At 44.4% G+C, this 15696-nt stretch overlaps 1 protein-coding gene and 1 long non-coding RNA gene across 6 annotated transcripts in view; both read left to right on the top strand.

Annotated features, from left to right (window-relative positions):
• The window catches only part of LOC127004931 (uncharacterized), a 32720-nt gene extending 29852 nt beyond the window's left edge, over positions 1-2868 (top strand). The window contains exon 3 of the long non-coding RNA XR_007758119.1: positions 2709-2868. This is a non-coding gene — a long non-coding RNA (uncharacterized LOC127004931). The remainder of the gene's footprint in view (positions 1-2708) is intronic.
• Positions 2869-14798: 11930 nt separating this feature from the next.
• Positions 14799-15696, top strand: part of LOC127004932 (arginine/serine-rich coiled-coil protein 2-like) — a 46625-nt gene continuing 45727 nt past the window's right edge. For 3 of the 5 annotated variants that reach the window (XM_050873207.1, XM_050873236.1, XM_050873218.1), the window contains exon 1: positions 14799-14966. In XM_050873207.1, the coding sequence (XP_050729164.1) occupies positions 14904-14966 (63 nt within the window). In that variant the 5' untranslated portion in view covers positions 14799-14903. Of the gene's footprint in view, positions 14967-15029; positions 15212-15696 lie in introns of those variants that run through there. The other 2 variants (XM_050873227.1, XM_050873245.1) reach the window with 2 other exon arrangements.

Below are 15696 nucleotides of genomic sequence, written 5' to 3' on the forward strand. Positions count from 1 at the left end.
ACACCATGTGAAGCAACGCATATCATCGCCGCAAAGTCGGTAAGTGTCCGATAAAATATGCGCAGTAGCAACGGTAACACCCAAGTAAAGGGAGACTGTTACTGCTGTGTTATTTTCACCTGACATTTCGTAAAACATTGGAGGTGGACTGTTGCTGTGATTGTTGTCGTTTTTGTTGTTTCTTTTGTTGGTCTTTTTTTTCTGTAGGTTTTCTTGACTTCATAATAGCGCCCACAGTATCATTTTAACTTCTTGTGATAGGTTGGTGATCTACTGAAACACGAGTTAAGCTTAAGATAGTTTTTTTTATAGTTTTCCATCGTGAGTGTTGTTTCTTTTGTTGGTCTTTTTTTTCTGTAGGTTTTCTTGACTTCATAATAGCGCCCACAGTATCATTTTAACTTCTTGTGAGAGGTTGGTGATCTACTGAAACACGAGTTAAGCTTAAGATAGTTTTTTTTATAGTTTTCCATCGTGAGTGTTGTTTCTTTTGTTGGTCTTTTTTTTCTGTAGGTTTTCTTGACTTCATAATAGCGTCCACAGTATCACTTTAACTTCTTGTGAGAGGTTGGTGATCTACTGAAACACGAGTTAAGCTTAAGATAGTTTTTTTTATAGTTTTCCATCGTGAGACGCCACAATGAAAATGGAATTCCTTGATTTGTCAGCTTATAATATGGAGGGCAGGCAGGGTGTGACGGACAGCATGCCACCTCCCCTCCGCCACTCCAGGCACCTGATGGCACTCCCTCCCTCCCTCTGCTGTGACTCAGAGGCGTGGCGTAAAGCTCAGCGCTCCTGTGTGCGGGCCACTCCAACGCTCGAGTCCTTTGCTAGTGCTAGAGTTGTTGTTGTTGTTGTTGTTGCAGGTGTTGGTGGTGGTTGTGGTGTTGGTGTTGTTGTTGTTGGTGGTGGTGTTGTTGTTGGTGGTGATGGTATTGTTTCTTGTTGATATCCTCTTTACGTAATTAGTGCAGCTAGAACAATATTGCTGTTACTACTACTCTACTACTACTACTATTACTACTACTACTTCTACTACTACTACAACTACTACTACTACTACTACTACTACTACTCCTACTACTACTACTACTACTACTAATAATAATAATAATAATAATAATAATAATAATAATAATAATAATAATAATAATAATGTGTGTGTGTGTGTGTGTGTGTGTGTGTGTGTGTGTGTGTGTGTGTGTGTGTGTGTGTGTGTGTGTGTGTGTGTGTGTGTGTGTGTGTGTGTGTGTGTGTGTGTGTGTCGCGCTTGAACCCAAAAAAGCTTAAAATAACAAAATTACACTCGGGTCCTGAACGAGTAAACAAACGCGCTTGTGTATTATGATCATTCCAGGTTATTAAGACCTTATTGGTGTATGGTAATCACGGAAATTTTGTTACATATTCGCTAATGGAGAGATTCATAATTTTTAACGAACACATGATAGTAATGCTAATGATGACGATGTTAATAATAAAAACAATAATAATAATGATAATAATAATTATAACAATAATGATGATGTTGATGATGATGATAATAGTAATAATAATAGTGATAAAAATAATAATAATAATAATAATAACAATAATAATAACAATAACAATAACAATAACAATAACAATAATAATAGTAATAGTAACAACGATAGCAATAACAACAATAATAAAACAGGCCGCAAATAAGGAGAAAAAGAAGTCAAATACTCGCGGTGCGTGTAATGCGGTGTACCCGGCGGGCGGTCGTAATTCTTTTGTTATTTCCTCCGAGGCCGCAACAAGTGACTGTCGGGGAGCGCCGGGAAGGCCGCGGGCGGTGTTTGTAGCAAAGTGAAAGAAAAGTCGCGACTGAGGGTAGCCTACATAAAAATAGAATAAAAATAAAACAATGGGCGACGCTGTGTTAACATAGGAACATTGCTGATGAAATATTGTCAACGAAACGCTCAATCTTTTTCTTTTTCATTTTAGGGTGTTTAGAAAAAAAAGGGAAAATATAGAGAAGCACACACATAAACAGACAAATATATAAACTAACAAACACGACCACGCATCAATCTAATAAGCTTGTATAATGAAAAGGAAGCAACGATATAGCCTAAGCATTGCGCAAAAACTGGCGATGCATTTGCTTACATAAACTACAAGACTCTAACATAAATCAAAGGCCACAGGAAAAGACAACCGCCGCGTAAACATCATGAAGCAAGGCAGTGAATGGTGTCTCCAGGGCTTGATAAAAGACGAGGTGCATCAAAGAGGGACGAGGGCGGACTGGCCGACGGAGAGGGAGATGGGAACGACCGATACGACAGGCAACGGGAGGAGGAGGAGGGGACTGCGGCGACGACAACCTGCCCGAGTGTGTGTGTGTGTGTGTGTGTGTGTCTTGGAAGAACTTTGTTGCTTATAATTAAAGCTTAATATACATCAGCTACAATAGTTTGGTCATTAGATAATCAAACAGCGGCAACTAATGTAATGTTCACTGCTCAGATGAAGCCCCATAACTATTCCACGACCTAGACTGGAGATAGGATGATATAGTTTAATGACGCCAGTGAGCCTACACCTACCTAATTAATATTACCAGATTTGATAATGTGCAGTAATATTGTAGTAGTATTTGTAGATTTATGAATATCCTATTGTTTTATTGTTTCCCATTTTCTCTTTTTTAACTGAAGCAATACTATTTACAGAACTGGCGTGATTGATGGCAAGTGATCGTGAGTGTTCCTTGGTCCTGAGGAAGGGGATGTGAGTACAGAAAGTTGGAATCTGCTCAGCTCTTATATTATGTCGACTAAAGTATCCACACCTTCTCACTTTTTACTAATAGATTAGGTTTCTTCAGGTCTCTCAAAATCATTATTCTCCATAATAAGTCTGACCCAACGAAAATGTTAATTAATTAAGTACATCAGTGCATTTTTTATTTCCCCTTACCGAACGCCCGCATGCAAGTAGATAATATTTAACCTTCTTTTTTTTGTAACTACTGAAATATATTAGATAATGATGGAATATTACTAACTTTTGGCGCATACAACAAAATCACGCAGCGAGGCTATAAGCAAAACATTTAGTACAGACTTCTTTCCCTTGCGTTCCCTTAACATTGATCTCTCACCGTAGCGTGGCATTCTGGGCATTGCTATTCAGGTTCGTGTATGTTGGCGGGCGTGGCGCGGCGGCTCAGCGTGCGGGGCGGGGCGCTGCAGGAGGCTCAGCCGGACCGAAGGGAACCCCGAGCTGAGATCACTTTTCCTCCATTAGGTGGCCGCTGCGCCGTGTTTAATGTTGCACCACAGCCTCGCCCGTCTCGGCTTTGCTCCCTCCTAACCCTTACCCCCCCCCCCCCCTCTCTCTCTCTCTCTCTCTCTCTTCTTCACCTATTTACTCGCCCTTTACTTGTCTTTACTTGCTTTACTTGCCCTTTTCATCCCATGTTTTGCATCTTGATTCAGTTCACTCACACCTCCTTCTCCTCCTCCTCCTCTTACAACAGCATCAACAACAACAACAATTACTACTACTATTGCTACTACTACTACTACTGCCACTATCAATACCGCTGCTGCTTTATTAAAATTGTCACCGTGTTACTTCCTCAGATGCTTCCTCACTCCCTTTATCCTCTCTTCTTTTCTCTCCACACTTCCATCCTTGCCTTACTCTTCTCCCGCTTTCTTTCTTTCTCGTCCACCCATTTCTCGTTCAACCATTTCTCTGACGATCTGGACTTCGAAGGAAAGGGAGTCTGGAGAGTAAAGAATCTGAGGAAATTAGGATCACATCTCGTTCTTGTTAAATATTTCAGCAGGCTCCGGAAGGCCAGGTTGGTGGGTAGTGGTGCTCGAACCCGTCTCGCCGCGGCTGCAACATCTTATCCAATAAACTACAAGACCGAGACTTCTCCTAACTTCACTGACCACCACTTCCACCGACACACTCCTAGCCGCAACTTCTTCAACGTTCCCTACTTTCACTTTGTCTTCTTTTGCCTCCTCCTCCTCCACTTCCTCCTTCTAGTCTTCCTCCTCTTCCTCCTCCTCCTCCTTCATGACTGTACTCTTATTTTCCTTCCACTTGTGTCTCTTCCATTACATTGATTGATTGGCATAGCAACTATAACTATTTACCTTTGTCGACTATATCTATCTAGCTCTGTCACCACAAACACACACACACACACACACACACACACACACACACACACACACACACACACACACAGGCCAAAGTTCATGTGAGAGGATAGGTAACCTCGGACACGATAAGCCTAGTAATGCCCCGGCGCTCTGCCCTCCTCCTCCTGACCCTTGAGTCTGCAATAGATAAGAATCCCTTTTCCTGGGGAACAATTTTCATTGTAACATGAGTGTTAAGCTTACCTGTAAGTCAACCCATAGGTGAAGGTAAACTGCTTCCTCCCGCCAGGACTCGAGTACGAGCTCTAGGACTCATAGCAACAGGGTACGAATATCCAAAACAAGGCTTACATATCCATGTCTACGAGGGTGGATCAATAAGTTATCGACTTAGGCTACAAGAAAAACATATAGAGCTGGTTTTTTTCTGAACATAATCTTTCTTCACTTCAATATACTTAGACAATCTTTGATTTAACACCTGAATGCCCTTAAAAAATATATATTTCTGTACAATTTCGAAACCAGCTTCGTTTTATGGCACCCATCGCAACAGCTGACTTGTGGGCAGGTGCACTGACCGGTGGAAGATGACTTTATGCCTCAACTTCCCCCGCCTCTTCTCTTTGATTGCCTCTCGCACGTTTTTTTTATCAGGGTGACGTAGCAGTCACCTGTGATGTCCACGATACAATCACTCAATCATGCATGAGAATTCCCTCGGCATCCCAGAAGACCGATACCATAATCTTGCCAGCACTGGGTTGTTGGCGGAATTTACGAGTGACAGGGGAACCATGGTGTTTCCCCTCCATGATTGCCTTTTCGTCTCGGGATCGAAGTGGTGAGTCCAGGCCTCGTCCAATGTTACGAACCATCTGTAGAAGTCATCTGGATTACTCTGAAACTTGGACAGGCGCTGTTGAGAAGTGATCACCCGCTGTCTCTTCTGATTAGCTGTCAACATCCGCGGAACCCATTTGGCCAACATTTTTTTTATGTCTAAAACATCAACCAACTGACTGTACTGTGCCATATGACACCACAGTATCCTCTGCTACTTTGCGTATAGTCAGTGTCGTGTCAGCCATAACCATATAGTGGACCCTGTTAATGTGTCCATCATTAGTCACTGTGCTGGGGCGACCTGGGCGTGGGGGATCATCACACGACTCCCTGCCCATCTTAAACTCATGACACGATTTATTGACAACGGAGTTCGAAGAAGTCACCCAAAATATTCACTAAATCTGCATAGATTTCTTTTGAGTTTAGTTGTTTTTATGAGATTTTTATTTTTTACGGCCTGGCCTATAGCGCCGGTATGCTTTCCTGGGTCTAGTGGTCTGTCCATGTCCAAACCCGTAATGGCACAGGTAAGTGTTTAAAGTGGCGCCATCTACTCTTGGCTCATGCTGCCCCTCCGGGACTCATTCTTGATTTCCCTTGGACAGTTACCCTAGAGTCCTGGTTGATGGGTGGTATTCAGGACAGCATGTGGGTAGTTTTAGGCCACTTGGCGGTGACTGGAAAATCCTAAGTGGTAGCGGCGCATTCGAACCCGCATCATCCAGAACGCTGCGAACGCGGGACCGGCACGCTAACCCTACAGCCACCGCCTCCCCTGTATCATTACATGGAATTCAGGAGGCTCCATTTTCAGAAATTACCGCACTAAGCATCACTCACTGGTATCCCAAAGAAAAATATTTGGCTTAGGAACTTAAAATTTTGGCCTAAAACATGTAAAAGTCGACCCTACAACATGTCAAAATATGCTGAGTGTATCACAGTTACAACAAGGGTAGGCCGAGGACTGGGACCATGCACCAGGTCCTCAAGAGAATCTACCGACGCTATAGGCGGCAAATATATAAAAAATGAGCATCACAATTAGGGAGCAGACAAATGTTGGAGATTTTCTAATAACTAAAACAAAAAGTGAATACGGGCAAGTCATATAAGCAGATCTGAAAACACAGGAACAACCAAGGGAAGAAAGTGTCAATCAAGGAATTATTCTAAGAGATCATAGCCAACAGACAACACAGGAAGATGAAATAAGAACATTTGTCCGATCTGGATGCAATGCACTTACATTAGACAGGGAGAGGTGGAGAACCGTTGATCTGGCAGCGGGCTAATAATGACTGCTGATGATGATGATAGTGATGATAACTTTGATGGTGATGATGAAGGTCGTGTCAACAATGACTGGTGGTATAGGGTGGTCGTGAAGGCTCAGCTAAGTGCTTCATCTTAAAACGAAACAAAGATTTTACCATCAACCCCATTCTCCTAAGTGAATCGTAAAGTACTACAAATCTTGGTCATTTCTTTAGCGACTTCAATGCACTTTCTGATAATGAGAGAAATTACTTCCCATGGGACTAGGCAAGCAAAGATTATTCAGCCATGCCGGGGGGGACTTGTTGGCCTTCCTTTTCCCCCCTGAGCGGCTGTCGATTGGGGTCGTCATGGCATTCTAGGAGAGTACTTCGACTATCTTGCTTTAGTTCTTGTCCTTACTGACTTTCCCTTTAATAGAAGTTAATGTATAGCTTCCTGCGCTCTCCCCCACATACAGACACGCACACGCACACCCAAACGCACACGCACCCCCCCCAACACACACTCACGCACTCACTCACGGCCTATCCACTCGGCGAGGAATTCGGGGTTAGGGAGCACTTAAAACTTAAAGCTTGTGGACTGAGTCGCGTCAGAAGTTACGTCGGATAAATGAAAGTCCTGGACTCCAAACCAAGCGGTGAGGGTCTTGGAGATCTTGAAACTTAATCCACAGGAGTGTGTGTGTGTGTGTGTGTGTGTGTGTGTGTTTCTTGTGACTGTAGTGTTAGTGTTAGTAGTAGTAGTAGTAGTAGTGGTAGTAGAAGCAGTAGTAGTATTGCGTGTTGTATGCGAATGACTACAATATACTCCACAAATCAACATCATATTTCCCTCATTCCCAAAGAGCAGTAGGAAAGAATCTCTGCCACTAATTCCATTCCAGCACTGTTCACCGCTGACGCCCTAGTGCCTCCCCTCTTCCTGCAGTCCCTCTGTTTCTTCTTCCATGCACCCACCGCCTCCCTCCTGCCGCTGACGCCCTAGTGCCTCCCATCGTCCATTCCTGCCACGCCCACTCCCCTCCCGCACCACCAGGAGAGAGAGAGAGAGAGAGAGAGAGAGAGAGAGAGAGAGAGAGAATGGAAAATTGAATGAATGAATGAATGAAAAGAATGAACGAATGAAAGGATGAAAAAGAATGAAAGAAAAGGAAAGAAGGAAAAAAGCATGAAAGAATTAAAAAGAATGAAAGAAAGAAAAAGAATGAAAGAAAGAAAGAAAAAAAGAAAGAAAAAAAAACAAAGAGAAAAAGTGTACAAGAAAAGAAAGAGAGAATTAGATCATTGAAGAAACAAAGAAATATAAAAGAGAAAGAAAAAAAGAAAGAAAAAAAGATTAAAAAACAATGAAAGAAAGAAAAAAAGAAAAAAAGAAAGAAGGCGAGAAAGAGAGAGAGAGCCATAAATCTTCCTCATATATCGCAGAAAACTCGGACGAAGAGTGCGGGAGAGTTCGCTGAGCTTCGGCGTTTAAGAGGAGATAATGGTTGGTAATACACCTGATAACGAGCTTCTTACGCACCTTGTCCCTCAGAGCAACACATCTGCATTATCTGAGGCGCCCATCCTTTACCTTACCTGTTCCCACAAGACCCGCCACGCCCCCACCAATCCGGGACACCCACGCCACGCCCTCACTCACCCAGGACACCCACCCCACGCCCTCACTCACCCAGAACACACACGCCACGCCACGCCACGCCACGTCAGTCCCCGCGGTACTCCACTTTCCTTCCTCACATCCACCCCCGGGGACGTACACTACTTAGCCTTGATTTTCTCTCTTTCTCTCTCTCTCTCTCTCTCTCTCTCTCTCTCTCTCTCTCTCTCTCTCTCTCTCTCTCTCTCTCTCTCTCTCTCTCTCTCTCTCTCTCTCTCTCTCTGTATATGGCGCTAGAGAGAGAGAGAGAGAGAGAGAGAGAGACTTATCTTTCTATCTGTTTCTCTTTCTATCTCTGTATATTTATATCTATCTATATATCTTTATATCTATCTATCTATCTGCCTGTCTGTCTATTTATCTCTTTTGTCCTCAGTCGCGTAAGCTCGCCGCCACACAGAAAGAAAGTTGTGTGTGTGTGTGTGTGTGTGTGTGTGTGTGTGTGTGTGGAGGGGGGTAGGGGTTGGGAAGGCTGTTTCCCCCTTCTTCTTGTATAAACACGTATTCCCTACACAGTAGCAACAGTAGCAGCAAGAGACTTTAGAATTCTTGGTGAGTAGTATTACAAGGCCAGGAAAATAGAGGGAAAGAAAGTAAGAGGGAGGCAGGAAATATGTAATTCTCTCCCACTTTCCTCTCACCACATACCTACCCAGTCCCCATCCCCGCCACCTCCGCCCACTTCCCCCGCCCCCGTCCCCGCTCCCGCCCCCGCCCCCGTCCCCGCTCCCGCCCCCGCCCCCGTCCCTGCTCCCGCCCCCCGCCCCGTCCCTGCTCCCCCCGCCCCGTCCCGCTCCCGCCCCGCCCCTCCCTGCTCCCGCCCCCGCCCCGTCCCCCTCCGCCCCGACCCCGTCCCTGGTCCCGCCCCCGCCTCCGTCCCCGCTGCCGCTGCCTCCGCCTCTCTCTGCCTCCTCTCCACCACGGGGACGAGGCCAGCATTAGACCGGCCCCTTAGGGAGAAAAGAGAGAATGAGAGAGAGAGAGAGAGAGAGAGACCGACCGACCGACCGACCGACCGAACCGACCGACCGACATTACAGACAGACAGACAGCGGCAGAGTGACAAATGAGAGAATCGAAATAAGAAAGAGATAGCAAAACAGGCAGACACCGACAGAGACAGCAGACAGATAGACAGACTGAGACACAGAAAACTGTCCCAAAAAATACCAAATACATATTTCAAAACCAGGCCAGACTCTGCGTCACTAGAAGAGCTTGCAAATTAATTAAAACAATCCCAACGACTTTTACTTTTCCTTGAGGACGCCGCCGCCCTCTTGAAGCGAGAGACCAATACTTTCCTCCTCTTGAAATTAAACCACGAAAATGGAAAGAAAACGTCGAAATATGGTTTGTTGGAGTAAAAAAGTTTCCAGCCCCCCTCGCGCCCTCACCCCATCCAGAAGACCTTTTCCGACATGCAGGGAATACAGATCCATGTGTTTGGGATCTGATGGTCTATATCCGACTTTCATTTTGTTACTTTTTGTCAGCGAAGTTTAGACAGATGAAAATTACGAGCTTGCCTTGCCGTGCACTCGTCTTCAATGTCCTGCCACGTTCGTAAGATATCATTAATTTTTGTTTGTTTGCTTGTTTTTTTTCGAGAAGGCTACGATGTTTCTGTTCTATGACTGATCCACTCCTGCCAACCCACCTTTCCGATGTCCGTGCTCGTATGCTCTATGTATGGCACCGCGGTACAGCGTTGCCAGATTATCGTATTCACCACTTCGTATTTATTACTTTTCAGCCTCAAACTCTCGTACCTACACAAATAACGATAGAAAATTGAAGTTAGCGTTAAAACTCCTTTTTATTGATGAGTGTTTGTTTGTTTTTGCTCTAGTTATCGGTCAGAAACTACGAAAATGAAATGCGATGAGTACGATAGTTTGACAACGCTGCCGTGGTATGAAGGGAAAGCGTCTGTCTACGCCTTAGTATCTCGTATCGTACCAGTATCGTACCATCTGTCATATTGAGGTAACGGAAGACGCAACATCCACACGAACACACACATCAATGGATACTTATTTTATTTAGTGGAGTGTTGAGGGAGAAGGGTGCAACAGACAATCTCTTATTCAACATAGTAGCAGTCTTTTGTTTTAAGCTGGAATGTGAAGTTCTGGGTGGCCGGTAACTCTACGCAGTCATGCACTTATTCGTATTTTATTTTTTACACTTTGAATCTTACATGAACTGAGACACAAAAATAATATTGCTTAATCTATTTTTTTCTAATGAAGTATACATGCACAACCTACCAACGACAACAAATTAAAATAGAGAGAGAGAGAGACTGCTACTATTTCCACACTAAAACCAAAGCGATACCGTATTTAAAAGGAAAGAAAAAAAGATAAAAGTATAACATATTCCTTTCGAAGTGTTTGACCGGAAAACAGAGCGAGACTTGCTAGTGAGCGGTGCCCGGAAACACGACTCCATCTATTGTATCAGACACTAATTGGCTAACCCGACCTTACTTGTGTGTGTGTGTGTGTGTGGGTGTGGGTGTGTGTGTGGGTATGTGTGTGTGTGTTTGGGGGGGGGGGGGGGTAGGGAGAGGGAACAGAGAAGATGATCCCTTGTATTCGTGTATGATTATTTCTCTGATTCTTTTGTGGTGGTTTAATGCGTTTCCTTCGAGTGAATTTTCCTTTCAGTTTGCACGGAAATCAGAATAATAGCGGTGCGTTTCCAGAGCTATCTTATCCCGCGATGACTTTCACAAAGCTTTTAAGAAACCTGCCACGTTACGACAATTCTTAGCGATCACTTCCCACAACATTGGAAGTGGAATAGTGAATAGGATGAGGGATGAAGAGGAAGACGATGAAGAGGAAGAGGGAAAGGAGGAGGAGAAAGAGGTGGAGGAGGAGAAGGAGGATACGGAGAAGGAGGAAGAGGAGGAGGAGGAGGAGGAGGAGGAGCACGTTGCAAAAAGCTATAGCTCCGCATCTACATATATATCTACGAGAAGGAGAAGGAGGAGGAGGAGGAGGAGGAGGAAGAAGAAGTAGATGAAGGTGAAAATGAAGATGAAGAAGAAAAAGAAAAAAAAGTAAAAGAAAAAGAAAAGAAAAAGGAGAAGTAGATGAAGAAATAGAAGAAGAAGTAGAAGTAGCAGAAGAAGAAAAAGAAGACAAAAAGAAGAAAAAAAAAGAAGAAAAAGAAAGCGAAAAAAAAGAAGAAAAAAAAGAAAAAAAGAAAAAGAAAAACAAAGAAAAAGAAGAGATGGTGAGGAAGATGTTGAGGATAATGATATTCTAAGAGTTTCCTTCGGACAGACATTTCCCTCCATCTTCTATAAATTGAATTTACTCTCTATCTTCCATCTTCTGTATTCTTCTGCCTGCCATCTACCATAAATCTACTTTCTAGCCTTCCGTCTTCTATAAACTAATTCTACCTTCCCTCTATCTTCTTCTCCCTTCTCCTTTATTTCTACCTTTCATCTTCTATAAACCAAATATACCTTTCACCCTTCATCTTCTATATTTTCCTTCATTTCTACCTTCCATCTTCTACCTTCTCCTTCCTTTCTACCTTGTATTTCTTATAAACTAAGTCTACCTTCCAGCCATCCATCTTCTGTAAACTAAATCTTTTATAAATAACAAACAAAGTACTTGCTGAATTGCGTCGAAGTAGATATATCCTACGTTAACAAATAACCCAACGAAATTGAATATGATACGTGAGTACATTAAGGCTTTGAAATTCACGATGATAACTATTGTACGTGTGGGTGGACGATCACCAGTTGAATAATGCAAGAGAGGAGATAAAACAAAAGCGCCACGACATTTTTTGATCAATACTTCGCGAACAGCGCACAAACCACGGCAAAACAACGCCAATCCTGAAAGACATAAGTGAGGTATATTATGAACCTTTTCCAGTATATTAAAAAAAAGTTTCTCCTGCGTTTTTTTTTCTGATATGCGTACTAATTGGAATGGTGCGTACGGATTGTCAAACGCTTCCTACGTACGTGTCGGTGATGTAATTGGCGACAGGAAGGCGACGGATTACCACCACTGCTCATCTCGACTTGCATGACTTTTTTTTATACGACATTAAAACTGATATATTGCAATCCTTGTATTCTGGACACCACATGCGATGATTGAAAGGAAATTGGAGTTTACCTTCCTTGTGCAAAAGTTAGAAAGCGAAGCCCAACACCTTCTACCCAACACCAAGCAAATAGCCAATACCTTTTTCTATATTATCTCGTCTTCTTTACTCTCTCTCTCTCTCTCTCTCTCTCTCTCTCTCTCTCTCTCTCTCTCTCTCTCTCTCTCTCTCTCTCTCTCTCTCTCTCTCTCTCTCTCTCTCTCTCTCTCTCATTGCTTTCACTTTCATTTTTTCTTTTTCGGCGTCTCAGGTGTTTGGAGGCTGATGGACAGGTACGGTGTCTGCTCTCCTCCCTCTCTACCTGAATCGTGTCTTATAATAATAATAATAATAATAATAATAATAATAGTAATAATAATAAATGGTCAGCAGTCCATTGTTTATTGTGCTGACTCGAGGTCGTAGGAGAACGTCTGGCTCTCCTCTACAGCGGCCATCATGAACAAACTTCTGGTGTAGGGAACGACCAGGTCTTCCCGTGATGACAGTTTAATACAGATCAAAAGCGGTTCTAAGAGAGATTTAAGTCAACCAGCTGTTTCTTACCGAGGCAGGGGACATTATGCTAATACGTAGTGTCGATAGAGTGAGTTTCTTCCCTCCCACCACCACCCCCTGTGCCGCCCTCCATCACGTGTCCCCTCCCCCTGCTCCCACTACCTCCTCGGCAGCCTGCAACACACACACACACACACACACACACACACACACACACACACACACACACACACACACACACACACACACTCTCTCTCTCTCTCTCTCTCTCTCTCTCTCTCTCTCTCTCTCTCTCTCTCTCTCTCTCTCTCTCTCTCTCTCTCTCTCAAACTATATACAAAAAAGATAAAAAATAAAAAGCAGGAGCACCGGGGGGGGGGGCAGCATAGGTAGAGCAAGTCATACAACACGTCAGCCACTATAAATTAAATTCGCCTGCGCCACTAACGGGCGTCTAAGAGGACCCTCAAGACAGCCTACAGGCGCTATATGCATCAAAAAAAAAAAAAAAAAGGAGGAAGTGAGAATGTTCAACACGATGAAAATCAACGGAGTGTTCCTATCAGGTTCTAGTACAACCAAGTCGTCATTATTTTCTAACCACCCAGTAGTGCCGTCTCCTAACGTGAACTGCACCTCATTTCCCTCATTTTTTTTTTTTTACAACAAAGTAGGCAGCTCAAGGGCACACAAAAAAGGAAACAATAATAAAAGAAAGCCTGCCACTCGCTGCTCCTAAAAAAAGAATCAAAAGAGGTGGCCGAAAGAGTGGTAAATTTCGGGAGGAGAGGTGTCCTGACACCCTTCTCTTGAAAGAGTTCAAGTCGTTGGCAGGAGGAAATACAGATGAAGGAAGAATGTTCCAGAGTTTACCAGCGTGAGGGATGAAAGAGTGAAGATGCTGGTTAACTCTTGCATAAGGGGTTTGGACAGTATAGGGATGAGCATGAGTAGAAAGTCGTGCGCAGTGGGGCCGGGGGAGAGGGGAGGCATGCAGTTAGCAAGTTCAGAAGAGCAGTCAGCGTGGAAATATCGATAGAAGATAGAAAGAGAGCTCATCGCGACGGAATTTAAGAGGTAGAAGACTATCAGTAGGAGGAGGAGAGCTGATGAGACGAAGAGCCTTAGACTCCACTCTGTCCAAAAGAGCTGTGTGAGTGGAGCCCCTCCATACGTGAGATGCACACTCCATACAAGGGCGGACAAAGCCCCTGTATATGGATAGCAACTGCGCGGGGGAGAAGAACTGGCGGAGACGATACAGAACGCCCAACCTCGAGGAAGCTGATTTAGCGAGAGAGGAGATGTGAAGTCTCCAGTTGAGATTTTGAGTAAAGGATAGACCGAGGATGTTTAGTGTTGAAGATGGTGATAGCTGAGTGTTGTCGAAGAATAGGGGATAGGTGTTTGGAAGACTGTGTCGATCGAGTTGATAGGTGGAGAAATTGAGTTTTTTGAGGCACTGAAGGACACAAGGTTCCTTTTATCCAATCGGAAATGATAGCAAGGTCTGAGGTTAAGCGTTCTGCAGCCTCCAAACTCATATAGACTCTGTATTCTATTTACTATCTTTTCATCTACATCTACATGTCCTAGCACTCTAATGAGCTTTTCTCTGTTCACTGTGTCGTACGCCTTTTCAAGATCTATGAATACTAGGTATAACTCCTTCTTCTTCAACTTGTTCCTTTCAATAATCTCTTTTAAGGTAAATATATTTTCCAGCCCTCCTCTGCCTTTCCTAAATCCACTCTGTTCCTCTCCTGGCACCTTTTGCGTCTCTATCCAGGTCTTTAGCTTTTCATTTATTACTATTCCAAATACCTTTGCCATGGTGTTCATGATAGCTATTGGCCTATAATTTCCTATCTCTGCTTTATACTTTCCCCCTCCTTTATGTATCAGAGTTACCCTGCTCTTTTTCCAGTCCTGTGGTACCTCCCCTTCCTCCAAAACCTCCTTGCAGATATTAAAAATAACCTTCCTGACTGCATCTCCTCCATACTTTTTAAAAAAATAAATAAATCGCACGGATCCTATCCAACTCACCTTACCTATGTGTCGTAGTAGCCTATTGGTCTTTGCTCTTAAAAAAAGCCAAAATATATTCAGATGTAATTTTATTTGTGACTATTCATTTATAAGTTTAGTGTTGAGGCAGCTCATGGTGTCAAATAGTTTTAGAAGAGCCTGGGTGTCGGCGCGGGCCGCGAGGCGAGGAGGTTCCAATATTGAGCGGCGGACCGAGGAGCACAGGCCGGCCATCTTGGAGTGTACAGCCGCGGCGGACGAGACGGCGCAATGAACGCCCTGCAGTCCTACTCCAGTGACGACGAGTCCGGGGGCGAGGCACCGGCCCTGAAGGTGAGCCCGGCGCCGAGGGCCGCGTGGCGGGGGCTGACACGCCGCGGCCAGGGGCGACGCGTCGTTGTTGTGTCGGCCAGGCTGGCGGGGCACTGGCGGGGCTCCTGGGCCGCCCCGGGGGTCGGTGAGTCTGCCCCGCCGTGCCCTGCCGTGGTGGGGTGAGAGGCGGCTGTAGGCCCAGGGCGCGGCGACTCGCGGCCCAGGGCTGTGGCGCGGCCCTGTTCCTTGCCCCCCGCCCCCGCCAGGTGTGTTCACCTGCCCACTGTTGTGCCCCTCCAGGTGTTCTCCGTCACGATTCATCCCGCGGGAAGCCTTTAAAACATGGTCCACCACTTGCTGCTATTGTTTGTTGAGTCATCTTCAGTTACAACACACACACACACACACACACACACACACACACACTAGAGAAACACTCAGCTACTAAGCCGATGCATGACGATGAGGGTTGCCACCTTGAGCTCAGAAAAATATGGGACAACTCACTCCTTAATATGGAACGAATTTGTATTTTTAGGGAAGGGTGACAACCTTAAAATTAATGTAGCCTGCCATGACTTACAGCTGTTGCCCGCTGTTAGTGGAGGCAGATGGAAGGGGGAGGGACATTGCGTACTCTACACATATTTTAGGATGACCATTGACAAATATTTACATAATTTTACGGACTGGTTTTGTGATTGACCAAAAAATGCCATCACCACAGTTTTAAAATGCTGAAATTTTACCT

Source organism: Eriocheir sinensis, chromosome 3 (assembly GCF_024679095.1).
Source record: "Eriocheir sinensis breed Jianghai 21 chromosome 3, ASM2467909v1, whole genome shotgun sequence".
NCBI lineage: Eukaryota > Metazoa > Arthropoda > Malacostraca > Decapoda > Varunidae > Eriocheir > Eriocheir sinensis.